At 44.1% G+C, this 20,403-nt stretch overlaps 1 protein-coding gene across 1 annotated transcript in view; it reads left to right on the top strand.

Annotated features, from left to right (window-relative positions):
- Nucleotides 1-14,975, top strand: part of LOC131927526 (unconventional myosin-XVIIIa) — a 76,460-nt gene extending 61,485 nt beyond the window's left edge. The window contains exons 35-40 of the mRNA XM_059283219.1: nt 1,738-1,821; nt 2,841-2,978; nt 3,383-3,568; nt 4,120-4,259; nt 4,393-4,490; nt 13,526-14,975. Coding sequence (XP_059139202.1) covers nt 1,738-1,821; nt 2,841-2,978; nt 3,383-3,568; nt 4,120-4,259; nt 4,393-4,490; nt 13,526-13,539 — 660 coding nt within the window. The 3' untranslated portion in view covers nt 13,540-14,975. The remainder of the gene's footprint in view (nt 1-1,737; nt 1,822-2,840; nt 2,979-3,382; nt 3,569-4,119; nt 4,260-4,392; nt 4,491-13,525) is intronic.
- Nucleotides 14,976-20,403: the final 5,428 nt, after the last annotated feature.

The raw sequence follows: 20,403 nt of genomic DNA, 5'->3' as shown, positions 1-20,403 counted from the left end.
ACCTTGCAAGTATGGGTACAACAGGTTAGGTCTTTTACCTTGCAAGTATGGGTACAACAGGTTAGGTCTTTTACCTCGCAAGTATGGGTACAACAGGTAAGGTCTTTTACCTTGCAAGTATGGGTACAACAGGTAAGGTCTTTTACCTTGCAAGTATGGGTACAACAGGTTAGGTCTTTTACCTTGCAAGTATGGGTACAACAGGTAAGGTCTTTTACCTCGCAGGTACACTTACAGGTCTGTGCACAGTTTAGGTCTTTTACCATGCAGGACTGTGTACAACAGGTAAGGTCTTTTACCTCGCAAGTATGGGTACAACAGGTTAGGTCTTTTACCTCGCAAGTATGGGTACAACAGGTAAGGTCTTTTACCTCGCAAGTATGGGTACAACAGGTAAGGTCTTTTACCTCGCAAGTATGGGTACAACAGGTAAGGTCTTTTACCTCGCAAGTATGGGTACAACAGGTTAGGTCTTTTACCTTGCAAGTATGGGTACAACAGGTAAGGTCTTTTACCTTGCAAGTATGGGTACAACAGGTAAGGTCTTTTACCTGACAGGTACACTTACAGGTCTGTGCACAGTTTAGGTCTTTTACCACGCAGGACTGTGTACAACAGGTAAGGTCTTTTACCATGCAGGACTGTGTACAACAGGTAAGGTCTTTTACCTCACAGATATGCATACAACTAGGAAGGTTGGTTACCTAACAGGTCTTTGTAAAACAGGTAAAATCTTTTACCTCAGAGATCTGCTTACAACAGGTAAGGTCTTATCCCTGACAAGTCATTAAGGAAAGAAAAAAAGCACCTGTCAGGTAGAGATTGAGCTAGACTGGAACAAAAGGCAAGAATTACCTGGGCTGTCACCTAGCAGGTAGAGATTGAGCTAGACTGGAACAAAAGGCAGGAATTACCTGGGCTGTCACCTAGCAGGTAGAGATTGAGCTAGACTGGAACAAAAGGCAGAAATTACCTGGGCTGTCACCTAGCAGGTAGAGGTGTGCAGGCTGCCAGGTGAGGTACAGCAGGTGGGAATAAATGCAGGCAGGTTGTTAGCTTGGAGTTGGGGCTGAAGTAACAAAGCCTACTTGGTTATGTAGCTAGGATAATGAAGCCCACAGTGTGGCTGGGGTAATGAAGCCCACAGTGTGGCTGGGGTAAAGAAGCCCACTTGGTTATGTAGCTGGGATAATGAAGCCCACTTGGTAGTGTGGCTGGGGTAATGAAGCCCACAGTGTGGCTGGGGTAATGAAGCCCACAGTGTGGCTGGGGTAATGAAGCCCACAGTGTGGCTGGGGTAATGAAGCCCACAGTGTGGCTGGGGTAATGAAGCCCACAGTGTGGCTGGGGTAAAGAAGCCCACAGTGTGGCTGGGGTAAAGAAGCCCACTTGGTTATGTAGCTGGGATAATGAAGCCCATAGAGTAGTGTGGTTGGGGTAATGAGGCCCACTTAGTAGTGAGATGGTGGTAATAAAGCCCTCTTGGTAGTGTGGTAGGGTAATGAAGCCCACTTATTTGTGGGTCTGGGGTAATGAAGCCCACTTATTTGTGGGTCTGGGGTAATGAAGCCCACTTAGTAGTGGGTCTGGGGTAATGAAGCCCACTTAGTAGTGGGTCTGGGGTAATGAAGCCCACTTAGTAGTGGGTCTGGGGTAATGAAGCCCACTTAGTAGTGAGATGGTGGTAATAAAGCCCACTTTCTACTGACTAATCAATGTGTGTGGTGTTGTCCCCAGCAATCAGTTGATCAGATCACACTGACTGACCAGATGGTCCAGATAGAAGAACTGACCACAGAGAGAGACAGGTTCAAGCAGGAGGTCAGTTCATACTTTTGGATACATGACATCCACACTTGACATTTGGATCCATGACATTCACATTTGACATTTGGATATGTGACATTCACACTTGACATTTGTCTTTTTGACATTTTACATTTACCATCCACATGTCTGGAAGACTCAATGTACATGTTGACATTTGTCTTGATGCCTTAATTGCACATTCATTAGTGGTGTCTTGATTAGCTTTAATAAACCTGTTGATAGAAGGCCTTGTAAACAAATACAAAACAACAGTCTATAAACATCTTGTGTTGGCTGAGTTTCTTGTATGGATACTTGTAGAGGAGATGTCTTCTTACTTTTAGTTCTTGCTTGTTGATCTTTTGTTACCTTGTGTGTTGGTTATTGTTGTGTCACCTAATGATTGATTGTTGTGGTCATTAATGATTGTTTATTGTGGTCACTTATGATTGTTGTGGTCACCTATTGATTGTTGTGGTCACCCAATGATTGTTGTGGTCACCTAATGAATGATTGTTGTTGTCACCTTATGATTGTTTTTGTCACCCAATGATTGTTGTGGTCACCTAATGAATGATTGTTGAGGCCACCTAATGAATGATTGTTGTGGTTATCTACTGATTGTCGTGGTCACCCAATGATTGTTGTGGTCACCTAATGAATGATTGTTGTGGTCACCAATGATTGTTGTTGTCACCAATGATTGTTGTGATCATATAATGATTGTTGTGGTCACTTAATGATTGTCATGGTCATCCAATGATTGTTATGGTCACCTAATGAATGATTGTTATGGTCATCTACTGATTGTCGTGGTCACCTAATGATTGTTGTGGTCACCCAATGATTGTTGTTGTCACCTTATGATTGTTGTGGTCACCTAATGAAAGTTGTAGTCACCTATTGTTGTTGTGGTCACCTAATGAAAGTTGTGGTCACCTATTGTTGTTGTGGTCACCTAATGATTGTTGTGGTCACCCAATGATTGTCGTGGTCACCTAATGGTTGATTGTTGTTGTCACCTGCTGCAGGTGTCAGACCTCCAGTCCCGTGTCCAGACCTATGATGAGACCATGGTGGACAAGCACAAGGTGGAGAGGCTGGAGACCAAGATCAGGGACCTGGAGAGTAGGCTGGAACTGGAGACTACCACCAAACAGAGGCTGGAGGTAAGTGGTCAAACATGGTGGTACTGGTCCAGCATTTATTCATTTCTTAAAGTGTTCTAGTAAGGAAAGAAATGTGTCCAGCCCATACATTAATTTCTCCAGCCCACACATTTTGTCTAAGCCACACATTAATTTGTCTAGCCCACACATTTATTTGTCTAGCCCACACATTAATTTGTCTAGCCAACACATTAATTTGTCCAGCCCACACAATAATTTGTCCAGCCCACACAATAATTTGTCCAGCCCACACAATAATTTGTCCAGCCCACACAATAATTTGTCCAGCCCACACAATAATTTGTCCAGCCCACACAATAATTTGTCCAGCCCACACATTAATTTGTCTAGCCCACACATTAATTTCTCCAGCCCACACATTAATTTGCTCCCATCTCCCCCAGGGCCAGGTGAGCCGACTGAAAGAACAGATAGAACGTCTGACCACAGAGAAGGAGGACCTGAACTTGGCCAAGCTGTCAGCTGACGAGGCCAACAAGAGGACACAGAAACAGCTGCGAGAGCTGAGGGAGGAGTTCGGGGAGGTCCAGAAACGGGAGCTGGAGGCTGCACAGAAGAAGAAGGAGTTGGTGAGTTTAGGGTGGGGCGCAAAGATATTGTAGCCTTGATGTAGCTATCTCATGTAGCCATCTCATGTAGCTGGAGGCTGCACAGAAGAAGAAGGAGTTGGTGAGTTTAGGGTGGGGCACAAAGATATTGTAGCCTTGATGTAGCTATCTCATGTAGCCATCTCATGTAGCTGGAGGCTGCACTGAAGAAGGAGTTGGTGAGTTTAGGGTGGGGCGCAAAGATATCGGCACATGTTACTTAAGGAAAAGGATAGTGTGGGCAGGAGGGTGTCTGTATTTATATTTTACTTAGACAATTTTAACATAGCATATAGGATGTAGCTATTGCTAGGACATTGCCCAGTTGTAATACTGTGATGTAGACTACCCTGTTATGTAGTTTGTAATGTGGGCTATACTGGGGTTGTGTACTGTAGCAGCTGATGCAGATTTGTCATTTAGCCTATACTGCTGCAATGTAATATAGCCATATCATGTAGACTCTGATGTAGGATGTAGTTATGTAGCCACTGCTGTAGCATAATGTCACCTCAAGCGTTGCTCTCTCCCAGGAAACGCGTGTAGAGGACCTGGAGTCTGAACAAGTCCAGCACCAGTCTGACCTCAAGCTGGCCCTCAAGAGGATCACTGACCTGCAGGCAGCTCTGGAGGAGGACCTGGACAGTGACAGTGACGTCTTGCTCTCTGACAGGTCAGTTGATTTTACTGTCACGGCCACTCGTCACATTTAACCTAGTGCATGGAATGTATTGGAATATTCCAAGACTTTGTGTAAGATGTTTTAATGTTGTTGAAAATTGAGGTATGTTGTATATCTTGACCAGTGATGATGACGATGATGGGTCCTCTGATGAAGAAGCGTATGTGGCCAACCATAGAAAAGAAAATGATCATCACACAAGGAATTCTCATGTAGCCAACAGTGAGTTGTCAGTTGTCTTAAATTGTTGATTCACCTGTTTACATACACCTGACCCACCTCCCATACACACCTGACCCACCTGGTAATACACCTGACCCACCTACCACACACCTGACCCACCTCCCACACACCTGACCCACTTCCCCCACACACCTGTGTAAAGAATGTTTCTAGCTGGCCACAAATAATATTCGGCTGATCCATGTCACATCTTGCTTTAACACTCTGACATTGTACGTGTAATCTGGGTGTAATCTAAATGTAATCTGGGTGTAATGTAAATGTAATCTGGGTGTAATCCGTGTCTGATGTATCTGTCATCTCATTGCTGTAAGCCTTTGAATGGCTCCTGTTGAATGGCTAGCACTTATGTTAAGTATGGCATCGACACAGACATGTGCTATGGTGTGGTGTGAAGATGGTACATACATACAGGCAGTTGGTACACACATACAGGCAGTTGGTACACATACAGGCAGTTGGTACACATACAGGCAGTTGGTACACACATACAGGCAGTTGGTACACACATACAGGCAGTTGGTACACACATACAGGCAGTTGGTACACACATACAGGCAGTTGGTACACATATACAGGCAGTTGGTACACACATACAGGCAGTTGGTACACACATACAGACAGTTGGTGCACACATACACACACACACATACATGCAGTTTATACACACATACAGGCAACTGGTACACACACACATACAGGCAACTGGTACACACACATACAGGCAACTGGTACACACATACAGGCAGCTGGTACACACATACACACACACACATACAGGCAGTTTGTACACACATACACACACACATACAGGCAACTGGTACACACACACATACAGGCAGTTTATACACACATACAGGCAACTGGTACATACACACACACGTACAGGCAACGTACACACATACAGGCAGCTGGTACACATACACACACACACATGCAGGCAGCTGGTACACACATACAGGCAGCTGGTACACACACACAGGCAGCTGGTACACACATACAGGCAGCTGGTACACACATACAGGCAGCTGGTACACACACACAGGCAGCTGGTACACACACACAGGCAGCTGGTACACACATACAGGCAGCTGGTACACACATACAGGCAGCTGGTACACACATACAGGCAGCTGGTACACACATACAGGCAGCTGGTACACACATACAGGCAGCTGGTACTCAAAAGGTCATGGCCTAATTATTTCTTGCCATCAGGCTCGGATCTAAAAGAACACTTTAACATGATTCAAAGTCGTGATCTTGGGCTTTTTTTTAAAATAAAATAACTGTAGGGCATACATAGTAAAGGTTGCTACACGCTCTTCTGTGAAGTGCTCATCTGATCATTGAGATGACGTCAAGTTTCGCGTTTAAGTGACGTCATTCTTTCTTACATTGAAGTCACGCCTAAAATAATTAATGTTCTTTAAAAATGACGTCACTTGCAAACCTTTACGACTGATACTGTCTACATCGCTTTATGTGACGTCCAACTTCTCCTCCTAGATCTATTTTAAACCTTGTAATCCCAGAAATTTAATAGACTAAAAATGGAAACTTGGAATAGAAAAAAAAAGTGTCCCAGTCAGCGATGGAGTGCGGGGGTGGAAGCCGTTAAATTGCCACGTCACCAGACCCGGTCCCGGGGACCACCCGGGCTCTGGCCATTGTCGCCGGGCTGGCCCTCCCGCTCTACCTATTGTACCTGGGCCCGTAGCGCGCGGGCGCCCAATGCTATTCACACCTCGTTGTCACGAGCCTTTGATAGCGGCCCGGCATCCCCTTGAAGCGGTGGAGCCAGTAAAAAAAAAAAAATATGTGCCGTGTTTAGTCATTTGTCGTCGAGTTGGCGTGGAGATAGAGAAACTGAAGGATTCGCCGCTTGACTTTTGGGCTGGGGAAAAACAATACTAGATGTTGGGGGGGGGGGGGGGGGGGTCGCTTGCGTGGAGTGGTAAGTGGTTACAGGTAAGGGGGGGGGGGTCTTGGTACTGGGAGATTTTAGGTAGACAGAGTATGCGAGTGTCGTGGTGTTAGCTCCCCTTGATGTGAGGATGGTTACAGATGAATTATGGTTATTTCACATCAATTGGGTGGCGTGTGAATGATGGTTATTTCCCATTAATTAGGTGGTGTGTGAATTATGAGTGGTGTTTAAATTGTATTCCATGTTAGCGCCCCCTTGATCGGATAACGTTTTGAGACGCGGTTCGTGTTCACTCCCTTGTGAAGAGACGTTGGGAAACGGCGAGTTGAGGTTCTTGGTTTTAGCTCCCCTTTGTGTGAGTTGTGGTTCGTGTTAGCTCCCCTTTAGATGGTGGTTAACTGAGCTGTTATTAGCTCCCCTTGTTCGGGGTAGAGTTTGTGTTGTTAGGTCGTGTGTTGTGGTTCGTGTTAGTTCCCCTTTAGATGGTGGTTAACTGAGCTGTTCTTGGTATTAGCTCCCCTTGTTCAGGGTAGAGTTTGTGTTGTGGGGTCGTGTGTATGCCCACAAAGTACAGTTCGATCGTTGGACTGTAGAGTCTGTGATGAGTGGGGGGGGGGGGGGGATCTGGAGTGAGGGTATCCCGGACAAATTGTGGGTTTCGTTTACCGGAGCCGCGGCCGTTTGTTTGTTTGTTCAGGGATCCCCCCCCCCCCCCCCCCCCACCTCCCGAGCCTATGCCGAGGTTTCCCCCTGCCTGCTTGAACCGTGCCTGCACTTTGGATGTCTTTGTTACCTGGTTTTTTCGTGGCGTTTTTTTTTTTTTTTTTTTTTTTTTTTTTTTGTGGTCGTGGCTGGGGTGATAGATGATGGCCAGAATAGAAAACAATGGACAGGTCAGCCCAAGTTGGCCAGGATCAGTGGAATTAAGGGCCATGGCCGCTATACGTGGCCATAACACACTGCGGGGTGTTCTGTTATTCCTGTGGTCTGTTCATATTTTTTGTCTGCCCAAATTCTGGTGTGTGTTTGTGTGTGTTGAGAGGGGGAGGGACGAGGCACGAAGGGAGATAAATCGATACGAGCATCGGGATAATGAATACATTAAAGGGAAACAACTCGTGCGTCTCGCGGGATTTAGGGGCGTCTTAAAAGCGGGTTGGGGGAAGAATTAGGGTCAATTCCGGGTCGGGTTGGGGGAAGAATTAGGGTCTATTCCGGGTCGGGTTGGGGGAGAATTAGGGTCAATGCCGGGTCAGGGGAAGAATTAGGGTCAATGTCGGGTTGGGGGAAGAATTAGGGTCCATTCGGGGTCGGGTTGGGGAAGAATTAGGGTCAATTCTGGGTCGGGTTGGGGGAAGAATTAGGGTCAATTCCGGGTCGGGTTGGGGGAAGAATTAGGGTCTATTCCGGGTCGGGTTGGGGGAGAATTAGGGTCAATGCCGGGTCAGGGGAAGAATTAGGGTCAATGTCGGGTTGGGGGAAGAATTAGGGTCCATTCGGGGTCGGGTTGGGGAAGAATTAGGGTCAATTCCGGGTCGGGTTGGGGGAGAATTAGGGTCAATGCCGGGTCAGGGGAAGAATTAGGGTCAATGTCGGGTTGGGGGAAGAATTAGGGTCCATTCGGGGTCGGGTTGGGGAAGAATTAGGGTCAATTCTGGGTCGGGTTGGGGGAAGAATTAGGGTCAATTCCGGGTCGGGTTGGGGAAGAATTAGTGTCAATTCCGGGTCTACGTTGTATCGGGTTGTTGTGGGAAGAATTAGAGTCTTTGTTGTGTCGGGTTGTTGTGGGAAGAATTAGAGTCTTTGTTGTGTCGGGTTGTTGTGGGAAGAACAGACCACTGAAAGTTTTTTTTCTCCTCTAGTACGTATATGGATTACCCACCAATCAACCAGAGAATAAAATATCGGCTGTCAAAAATTTACTGGGTTAAGTGATTGAGTACCACGGGGTCCTTTGTTGACATTGGAAATTTAGTCACTTATCTATCTGTATAAAGTCCTTGTTTGGGTGATATGGGGGTAATTAAAGGTTGGTTGGGATTATAATACGGTCAATCAAGTTCCTGATTAGCGTGATAAAAGGATTATCTTAAAGGTAGGGGGGGGGAGGTAAAAAGAGTGTTAAAATGTTCTTCAATAAAGGAGAAATAAATGAAAATAAATGATATCAATAACATACGATGACGTTCACAAATTTCTTCTCGTTGTCCCTAGCTGCAGCCAAACTGACGTGAATCCAGCCATAGCTAAGTGTCCCCGCAGCTAAACATGTGTAGCTAGCCCATGTAGCATGTAATGACAGGTTTAGCCAACAATTGAACACAAAAACCTTTCCTAGGAGCGGTTCATCGAGTACTCGCTATTTATACAGCTTAAAAAATCGGTTTTAAGTGGCGTGTTCAGGGTGGAGGGGATGGGGGGGGGGGAGTAGTGCGAACCTGGGATGTGGCATCTTGATGGGTACCACCTGTGACTCTTAGAGGGTCGGGTATTTATTATGATGAAGGGCAGGCACTCCTGCGGCTTCCGTGTAGTCGCCCCCCTCTCCTAACGGTGTGTTTTGCGCACCGCTGTGTACTGGTTGCGCACCGCTTGCATCGCGTGCCTGCCGCCGTTTTCACCGTCGTTGTCGGCTTCTGAAACTGGGTCGGGGCACCAAAACCGCTGGGCTACCAATTTTTTTTTTTATCTCTCGTGACCGCGGCGTGTGTTGGCCGACGAAATCCTCGAGGAAGCCTCGTTCTGAGTTTGGGCTGGCGAGGGTTTTAGCGTTAGTTCATAACGAGACTACATCAACAGCCCAATACGCTATTCATAACCTACGGCGGCTCGGGTTCGCGTTGTCAACTGCACGCCCCAGCACCTGTTATCTCCGGGCTCTCGGGGCAGACACGGTGAAGAAGGGGATGTAATCCACTACTGCTGCTAAATGAGTTATCTGTCTTGGGGGTGGTTGGGGGGGGGGGGTTAAGTTTCCTTTGAGTTTAACATTTTGAGATGTATATTCCCAATTTTGTGATGCTAACAATTAAACACACGAGCTGAGAATTTGTGAATTAAAAGAGGTACAATTTGCTTTGACGTACCCCATAGGAATAGGAAGAAAATAATTTTTTATATTTAATGTGGTCAAATGTGGAGTGGTACGGCTAACCTTTTGGTGATGAAATTATAGTGGATCAGATGGTGGTGGCCCAGCCAACACGGATGGTAGCGTACTGGCTTGGTGTGTGGCACTGACCGATTGCCAGCGGAGACACTGACCGTCAATCGCCCGAGGACAATGACTGACCGCCATGACGGAAACGTTTGGTCACGTACTCCATCTGCACCCCCCCCCCACGTGATCATCGGGTGACCACTTTGTCAGCTTTCGGTGTGCGGTCCCGTTAGTAACATCACAGCCTTCGGTCGTGGGGGACGGGCGAGGGTATGTTCTGATGGCGGGTTCAGAATTTCTTTTAAGCGTCACTTCAGGGGGGAGGGGGGGCACTGACACATAAGTGTTCAAAGCGTTAAATTATATATTTTTCTATTTCGTTCGGGTGGAGCACCCCCCTCCTCACCGGACGAAATAGAAATAAAAATAAGTTTATAGAAAATATATATATATATATATATGCTTTAGAGTTAGACAATGCCCCCCCCCCCACCGGAAGTTTCAAGTGCCATGCCAAACCCCCCCCTCCCCCCGGAGAAACATGTTTTAAAAGAAACCTTGAGTGGGCTGGACATGGGTTATCATGGCGGGTTGGACCTGGGTTAGATGTAATTCATCTCGTGTTGGAGTGAGGGGGGGGGGGGAGAGACGTGTGAAGAGTTTTATTGGCTCAAAGCGTTAGATGAGCCTCGCGGCCTGCTAGTGTCCCACGGAGCACACCCCGACTTATCAATCTCCCCCCCCCCCCCTATCAATCTCAGCTCCCCCCCCCCCCTTCCTCCCCACCCCACCCTGAGTGTCCACACGTGCCGCAATCAATAGCCCCTCCCCTTTGTTTACACACCCCACAGTGCCGGCGACCCCTCCAGATTTGTCCTCGTCCAATTAGTCCACGTCTTTATCTCGTCCACTCGTGGTCACTTCTCTCAGCGGTCGATGAAAAGTCCATGCTGCTACGGTCGATGGTCCATTGTGCTACGGTCGATGGTCCATTGTGCTACAGTCGATGACCAGTCCATGCTGCTACGGTCGATGGTCCATTGTGCTACGGTCGATGGTCCATTGTGCTACAGTCGATGACCAGTCCATGGTGCTATGGTTGATGGCCGGTCTATGGTGCTATGGTCGATGGTCCATTGTGCTACAGTCGATGACCAGTCCATGGTGCTACGGTCGATGGTCTATGGTCGATGGTCCATTGTGCTATGGTCGATGGTCCATTGTGCTACAGTCGATGGTCCATTGTGCTACAGTCGATGACCAGTCCATGCTGCTATGGTTGATGGCCAGTCTATGGTGCTACGGTCGATGGTCCATTGTGCTACAGTCGATGACCAGTCCATGGTGCTATGGTTGATGGCCAGTCTATGGTGCTATGGTCGATGGTCCATTGTGCTACAGTCGATGACCAGTCCATGGTGCTATGGTTGATGGCCGGTCTATGGTGCTATGGTCGATGGTCCATTGTGCTACAGTCAATGACCAGTCCATGGTGCTATGGTTGATGGCCGGTCTATGGTGCTATGCTCGATGGTCCATTGTGCTACAGTCGATGACCAGTCCAGGGTGCTATGGTTAATAACCAATCTATGGTGCTACGGTCGATGGTTCATTGTACTAGACTCGATGACCAGTCCATGGTGCTACGGTCGATGGTCCATGTGCTACGGTCGATGGTCCATGTGCTACGGTCGATGGTCAGTCTATGGTGCTACGGTCGATGTTCCATTATACTACGGTCGATGGTCCATTGTGCTACGGTCGATGGCCCATTGTGGTGAGGTCGGTCGAATAAAACATCTTATTACCGGTATTTCAAACAAAGCAGCCCACCATTCCTGACGTCACGCTGATGACCTGATGCTCTTGTATCGATTTCCTCCCCCCACCCTCTCCCTCCCCCACAAAGTTGTCTCCCTTTATACAATATTCTCCAAGTAATTCTCTCCCCTTGCCACGGTAAAAGCTGTAAAACGGGAAGCAGTCAGAAAAACCCGTTGATTACATTTTAAGTTAATGAGTGTACTCCCATGAACCCCCCAACCCCTCCCCCTCTCTCGCACACTCACGCATTTATATTTAAATATTCATTATGCAAATCACCTTTTTATTAGTGTGACGTGGGTGGTATCGATGCTTGGATAGATGGTATCGAGCGTGAGAAAAAGAAATTGACATTAACAGGATTGACACAAAAAAAAGTGACAGAAACCGAGTGGACAAAAAGTGACATTTGTTGAAAAACTGATTAGCTAGCTAATTATTTATTCTAGTTTTCTCATCGAGTTCACAAGTTTGAAGCACTCTGGCTAATTTGCATATTGTAGTCCACAATCAATTTACACCCCCCCTCCCCGCCCCCTTTTTTCTCTCATCGCGTTAGACCTGTTTTATTGTTTTATTTAAATTCATTCCCTTTGTTTTTTTATTGTTACTCTATTGCTTTCTCTCCCTGTTTTATATTATTCGCCCTCTACACATCTCTTTCTTGCACCCTGACGCCCCCCCCCCCCCCCCACTCCCCCGCGCAACCCCACTGTAAACCCTTTGAACCATGTGATCGTGTTGTATTCTTTAGTTGTAAACAATCGTGGCGAGAGTGATCTCCCCTGATCCATTTATAACCACAGGGCGTTGCATGCTAATCTAAGTGGAACAGGCGCGAGGGGGAGGGGGGGGGGAATAAATCGGTTTTTTTTTAATCAAGTCGTTTTAAAACTCCTTGGATTCATGCTATATCACGAATTTCTATTACATGCTGTTTATATATTGGTGTAAAAAGCTTGTGACGTGTTTTTTTTTTTTGGGGGGGGGGAGGATTTTTTTAGCATAAGTGGAAGGTGTAATCTTAAAATCTTTCTAAGTGGGTGAAGGAATTAAATAGGATATTAAGCGTGTCTTTATGTAAAGTTTATTTTTAAGAAAGAAAAACATTTTTGTAGTGGGGACGACGGCGTTTTAAGTTTTAGAAAAAAACCTGTGTGTTTGTTTTGACAAGAGAGATTGCTACACTGAGTATTTACCCCCCCCCCCCACACACACACCCCGCCCCGCACACACCCACCCCCTAAGGTAAACGAAGACAACTGACATTTCCATCTGTCTGAAAAGTTCACCGTAAACGGTGTCTAGTATCGTTGGAATATATTATCGATTTTTTTTCAGTATCGCGCATCTCTAGTTCGTCTCTGGTATCGAAGTTTAGTATCTCTAGTGTCTAGTATGCTGCGTAATATAATCGATTTCCAGTATCGTATGTCTCTAGTATTGTTAGTTTTTAAAATCTAACGAGTGTACTGTATAGATGGTGTCAAGTCTTGCTGGAGTATCGTTTGTCAAGAGTTTCGCTTACATCAAGTATCGTTTGTCCGTGGTATCGTTGAACTGGATGGAATCGTTAAGGACTATTGTCTGTGGGTTTTAAGTATCGCCGTGTGGCCTATACCTTCAATCTGTCAGTGGTTGTGTGTGTGTGAAGTGGTTCGCTTTACTTTCGCCCCCCCCCCATCTTTATTTAACGGCTTTAAAGGTTTAATAATAATATTTTAAAAACTGCTGTATCGCGTGGTACTGATGGTGTCTTTGACATAGGATGAACACAAAATAGATTGCTGGAGGTTCATTGAGAGGATTAAAACAAAACACAAGCTCAACCCCTCCCCCCTTACTCCCACTTCCGACCATTCTAAAACAACACACTATACTTTTATATTTTTATAAGGGGAGGGGGGGGGGTAAATCCTTCACATAAACACTTTTCAAATCTTGTAAATATTTTTTTTAAACTTATCTATCTTGCACAAACCAAAACAGCTTTCAATTAAATCTTGCACAAACCAAAACACCTTTCAATTAAATCTTGCACAAAACAAAACACCTTTCAATTAAATCTTGCACAAACCAAAACTTGTTTCTTTCATTCAGCAGGTGAGGCCTAGCCCTAGATGTCCAAGAGAAGACAACTCTAGTATTTTTTTTCATTTCCTACCAAACAACTGACGTGTTTGAACTGCAGTGACGGCCCTTGAGTCCCACTTGGTGGATATTCAGCTCTATAAGCAGATGGTCATTTCTTGTAAGGGGAGAGCACTGGTTAAACAAAAGGGGAGAGAATTCCTCAATGGGAAGTAACCCATGTGGGACTATTTTTTTTTTCTCAGGAAGTTTAATCATATCTGGTGCTAACATTTTTTTTTTCCTGTAACTCCTGCGCTTGATTAAATATGCTACATCAAGTCGCAGGTTCGAATTCCACTCAGGATGCACTAACAAATGAGACGATGTGAAGGGGTTAACAAAAACGTCACTGGTATAATTCTCATTCCTAATGTTCATGTTGTTTTGTTTTTTTTAATTGACGATTTAATGTCATTATGAGCCAGAACTAACCAGCCTAAGGAACTCATGGAGTTCTTGAATGTTTCATATCACAATATATTTTCTATCTCTTGTAAGCCTGCTTGACTTATTCATCTCTTATTGTTGTAGATGTTCACTGTACACCTACTATTGGACATGTCCCATTTTTTAAAAACTATTGGTCGTTTTTTTTTTTGTTTCTTCATGTATGCTTTAGCCTGTGGTCAGTTGGGTGAATGCCACTGGTCAGTTATTCTGGCCATTTGTCAGTGATTTTGCGGTCATTGATTGTCAGCACCGTACGGTACTGTATGACCCGTTGGTTAGTGCTTTTATAATATGAAATTGTTTTAAGATAATGAAGAAGTTGTTGATTTTTTTTTTATACTTGTAATTGTTTTTTTCTATAACTGAAATATTATTTATACTCATTATGTATGGTGTAAACTTTAAGCCTAATTTTTCTTGGAGGTAAATATTGCTGGGTAGATTATTTTTTTTCTGTTGAGATAACCAATATACGTTTTGTATGTTGGAATCTATGGGGTAACCATGACAACAAGAGAGGAGAACCCCCTAGAGGGTTAAGTTTTTTCTTCTTCCAGGATGTGCAATATTTATGATTTTTTTTTTTAATTAAAATTTTGGCAAGCCAAGAAGACGAAATTGTGATGTAGCTATCAGCATTAATGAGACAGTGTTAATTAGATGTTAATGAGGTAAATTAGGCAAGTTTTCACCTGTATTCCCCATGTAACCATATCTACACCTGACAACTAGACATATCAGTCATCTAATCCAGACCTGACTTACATACATACATCTATTTGATCTTTGATTCTACTTAAGGCTACCTGTGGCTACATGGCATCCTGTGGCTGTAGTGGCTACAGGGCATTCTGTGGCTACTGGCTACAAGTTATTCACTGGTGAGGTAGTCTCTTAACTCAGATAAAAATTACTTAGTTAGAAACATGTACAAAACTTAATAAAGACCAGGGTGTTGATTCTCTGGCTACCTGTAACCATCTCTGGCTACCTGTGGCTACCTGTAACCATCTCTGGGTACCTGTAGCCATATATGACATGTAGCCAGCAAATGCCTGATGGCTTAAACCAGCTTGTTAGTGTAGTGTACAGGTCATCTTAGTACCTGGTCATTTAGACCTTTTTAGACTGCTGACATTTAGACCTGTTTGTTGACATTTAGACCTGTTTAAAGTGTTGACATTTAGACCTGTTTGTTGACATTTAGACTTAGTTGAAATGTTGACATTTAGACCTGTTTAAAGTGTTGAAATTTAGACTTGTTTAAAATGTTGACATTTAGACCTGTTTAAAATGTTGACATTTAGACTTGTTTAAAATGTTGACATTTAGACTTGTTTAAAATGTTGACATTTAGACCTGTTTAAAATGTTGACATTTAGACTTGTTTAAAATGTTGACATTTAGACTTGTTTAAAATGTTGACATTTAGACTTGTTTAAAATGTTGACATTTAGACTTGTTTAAAATGTTGAGACTTCTGCTGTAAACATTTGCCATTTTTCTCATGAAATAAATATGAATGATAAACATTCTATTTCTTTTTGTTGTGCATTGAACAATTGTAGATCAGTGTCAAGTTTGTGGAATACATGTACACAGTTTAATATTGAAGTAAATCGATGACACACACGAATACCCAAACCTACTCACACACACATACCCAAACCTACTCACACAGATACCCAAACCTACTCACACACAGATACCCAAACCTACTCACACACACACATACCCAAACCTACTCGCACACATATACCCAAACCTACTCACACACACATACCCAAACCTACTCACACACATATACCCAAACCTACTCACACACATATACCCAAACCTACTCACACACATATACCCAAACCTACTCACACACACATACCCAAACCTACTCGCACACATATACCCAAACCTACTCGCACACATATACCCAAACCTACTCGCACACATATACCCAAACCTACTCACACACACATACCCAAACCTACTACTCACACAGATATTCCCAAACCTACTACTCACACATATACCCAAACCTACTACTCACACAGATATTCCCAAACCTACTACTCACACAGATACCCAAACCTACTCGCACACATATACCCAAACCTACTCACACACACACATACCCAAACCTACTCGCACACATATACCCAAACCTACTCGCACACATATACCCAAACCTACTCGCACACATATACCCAAACCTACTCACACACACATACCCAAACCTACTACTCACACAGATATTCCCAAACCTACTACTCACACAGATACCCAAACCTACTCACACAGATACCCAAACCTACTCACACACACATACCCAAACCTACTACTCACACAGATATTCCCAAACCTACTACTCACACAGATACCCAAACCTACTCGCACACATATACCCAAACCTACACACACACACATACCCAAACCTACTCGCACACATATACCCAAACCTACTCGCACACATATACCCAAACCTACACACACACACATACCCAAACCTACTCACACATATACCCAAACCTACACACACACACATACCCAAACCTACTCGCACACATATACCCAAACCTACTCGCACACATATACCCAAACCTACACACACACACATACCCAAACCTACTCGCACACATATACCCAAACCTACTCGCACACATATACCCAAACCTACACACACACACATACCCAAACCTACTCGCACACATATACCCAAACCTACTCACACACATATACCCAAACCTACTCACACACACATACCCAAACCTACTCGCACACATATACCCAAACCTACTACTCACACAGATATTCCCAAACCTACTACTCACACAGATACCCAAACCTACTACTCACACAGATATTCCCAAACCTACTACTCACACAGATACCCAAACCTACTCGCACACATATACCCAAACCTACTCACACACAGATACCCACACAGAACTTTCACACATAGAATGCCTAATTCCTCATGTTACAAAAACGGTTTAAAATTTCATTGATAAAATATAAACATAAAAAATTAATCAAACTCTAGTTTCATTACCATCAACAATAATTAGATTAAAGCTTAAAACAGATAATTAAATTAAGCTGTTGGGTAATTAATAATTAATAAACAAAACATTTGAGTAATAACAGGGCCACTTATAAATCAATCTCTAGGGGTCAATGTGATATATCGAGGTGCAGACAAGATATGTATGACAGACAAGATATGTATGACAGACTGGATATGTATGACAGATAGGATATTATGACATACAAGATATGTATGACATACAAGATATGTATGACAGATAAGATATTATGACAGACAAGATATGTATGACAAGATATGTATGACAGATAAGATATTATGACAGACAAGATATGTATGACAAGATATGTATGACAGATAAGATATTTATGACGGATATCATATGTATGACAAGATATGTTGGACACACAAGATATGTATGACAGACAGGATATGTATGACAGACAAGATATGTATGACAGACAAGATATGTATGACAGACAAGATATGTATGTTTTCTTCTCCGTTCTTACTTGTGTGGTTGGAAGGGCTACTCTCCAACACAATTAGTATTACGTGTCATCATGTATGTTTCATATGGCCCGTTGTTTCCGATTTCAGCCTGCTTTTCTTTCTGGATTAGCTTCCGTAGCCTTAGCCCAATTAAAAAACAAACTAAAAGGCAGCAAACATTTTATTTTGGAGTTTTCTCTCCTAGATGGGTTTCTGTCCTGTGGACAGCAATGCTGTGTGGTGTGGATGTGGTAGGGTGGAGTGTGTTGTGGGTGTAGTGTGGTTTGTGTGGTGATGGTGTGATTGTGATGAGGTGATGGTGCGGATGTGGTGGGGTGTGGTATGTGGTGATGGTGTGGATGTGGTGATTGTGCGATTGTGATGAGGTAATGGTGTGGATGTGGTGATGGTGTGACGGTCGATCCTACTGAGGGTCCTCTCGTGACGCCTGACTACACGTGTAGGCCTACCTATAGATCCACCCTTTACAACCTGCTAGACAACTCCAGCCAAGAACCTTCTACTCACAGCAATGACAGCCCGAAGATAACAATGATGAAAACAGCAAAGAAAACTAGTTACAGGGCTGGATGTTTTGGCTGGGGGGGGGGGTTCTATACGAATAGTTCTATGGCTATAACATTGTGATAATGGCATAGGTACCCCCCCCCCCCGAAATAAATATAATTTATATAGAAAATATGTACTTTTACTACTGTCCTCCTCTCCCCCCCCCCCCCACCACCGGAAATTTTGTTTCAAGTGCCCCCCCCCCCTCCCAAGACAAAAGTCTGGAAAAAACACTGCTCGTAAATTCGTAAAGCGTTTCTTTTAAGCTCTCCCTGGAATAAAGGAGTGTATACCCTCCCTCCCCCTCCTCCTTTTTGGGTAGGTCCATATGCGAATTTTTTTATAATGGATAATTTATATTGAAAATCTCTAACCTGGAAAATGAAAGAACTGTCGGCTACTCAAATGTTTTAAATATTGTAATGTTCTGAGCTACAGCTTAAAGCCGTTATAAATCAGTATAATAGACAAATAAAAAGCTATATAGATCTACTAATATTTATAAAATGCTTATATAGGCTATATAAATAGCCCATATGTAAAAAATGTAAAAACAAAACAGTGAGTTATTTACCAACTAACCCGCCCTGACTTTTGACCCCTGCCACGAACAATGACTCCGTCTCACCCCGCAGCTCTGAAGACAGCGGTCCTCTCCCCTGACCTATAAGCCAAATAACACAACCGGCCCGCGATTCACGCGCTGAGAAATCCCCTTCCGAGTTAATTTTTGACATGATTGTTCGGCCTCTTCATGTGAGATACAAGTCTAGCAAGTCCCCCCATTCCCCTTTCTCTCTTTCACGTCCCCGCTCATTTCACCCCCCCCCCTCTCCCCTTCCTCTTACAAGCTTGCGGGGTTTCCTTTCCTCACAATTTTAGCAGATGCTTATCCCGAGCCGGAACTACTTTCTTGTCTGGGCCGAGGCAAAGGCGAGCTCACAACAACAAAAAAAAAATCAAGGGGAGGCTACTACTGGTAGTTTTGTACGGCTTCGTCTAGCTTGAGCCCTGAGGTTTTTCCGACGCAGACGTGAAACGGGTCTACCCTTAATTTTTAGACGATTGTGATGTCATTCTCGGGGAATCAACCGGCCCCTGTGATTTATAGCAATCGAGATGAATTACCCGCCCTTGGTTTTAGTCCTGAGGGCGAAGAGGAGTTGTAACGTATCATCCTTCATGGTTGTGGATCAATTGTCTAGTCGTCGCCCCCCTCCCCCCCCTCTTCCACACTTTCCTTCCGGGGGTGGTGTTATCGTGCCGCACTGTTCTGGTGGAACTTGAAACAACTTCCTGTTTGTTTATAGATCTACAAACAAGCAAACTTTTATTAGTTTTATGTGAAGTACATGTTGGCTTGTGTGTGTGAGAGAGAGATAGCAAATACTTCAGATAGATATAGTTCATGAACTTTGTAAAGGATTATGACTGGATCAAGAATGCTTGTTTTCTGGTTTAAGTTTACGAATAAAATATATCTTTTTTTTTCGCTCTGTTAGTTTGAAGCGCTGTTTCTTAGGCATACCCCCCCCCCCCCCCGAACAAGTTAGAATTTATTTAGGCACTATAAACTATTACCAGTGTCCATCCCCACCCTTGAAATTTAAAGTGCGTCGTGTCGTCGTTCGTCCCCGTCCCCCCTCTCCCCATCCGCGAGGAAAAAAAGTCTAAAAGAAACACCTATTTGAAGAATTCGAAGGTGATGTTAACTATTGTTACGAGTCTGATAGTCAGATAATTTTAGACTAGGGTTAGTGTTTAAGTATCGTTACCTTCGATACTGCTTGTAGGAATATTCGGGAACGGGTATTCGACATTTTTATAAATGTCGTAACAAACACATGGAAATTTTTTCTAGCGTTCCGTCGGTCACGTGTCGCTAATTAACCAATCACTCTCTCCCAGCGAGGAAAAAAAATTAATGTATAATCATTAATTAAAATCCTTGGGATCTTAGTTGCCATGCCATCGGCTATTAGACGCCAACCCTCGGAGGCTAATGAGCTAAATTGTTAGATAAACACGAGCAGACGACAACAAATAAACAGACGATGTGTCGGTCGGTACCGTCTGCTAGCGCTTCAACTTCAGTCAAGGGAAGTAAGAAACGAAAGGGAAGTAAGCAACCAAAGGGAAGTAAGCGATGCGAGGAATTTCTGGAACCCGCGCTAGCTACACTACGTTGGTAAATAAATGAGTGGGGTTTTTTTTTAAAAAGATAAATGCTTTTTGTTAAATGGATTCCATTTACACAGGCACAAATCCAGAGAAAAATTGTGTAAACGATAGC

Source organism: Physella acuta, unplaced genomic scaffold (assembly GCF_028476545.2).
Source record: "Physella acuta isolate Inbredline_101_S28 unplaced genomic scaffold, ASM2847654v3 ptg001414l, whole genome shotgun sequence".
Taxonomy (NCBI): Eukaryota; Metazoa; Mollusca; class Gastropoda; family Physidae; genus Physella; species Physella acuta.
The sequence above is the reverse complement of the archived record's forward strand: the minus strand, read 5'-3'. Positions and strand labels throughout refer to the sequence as shown.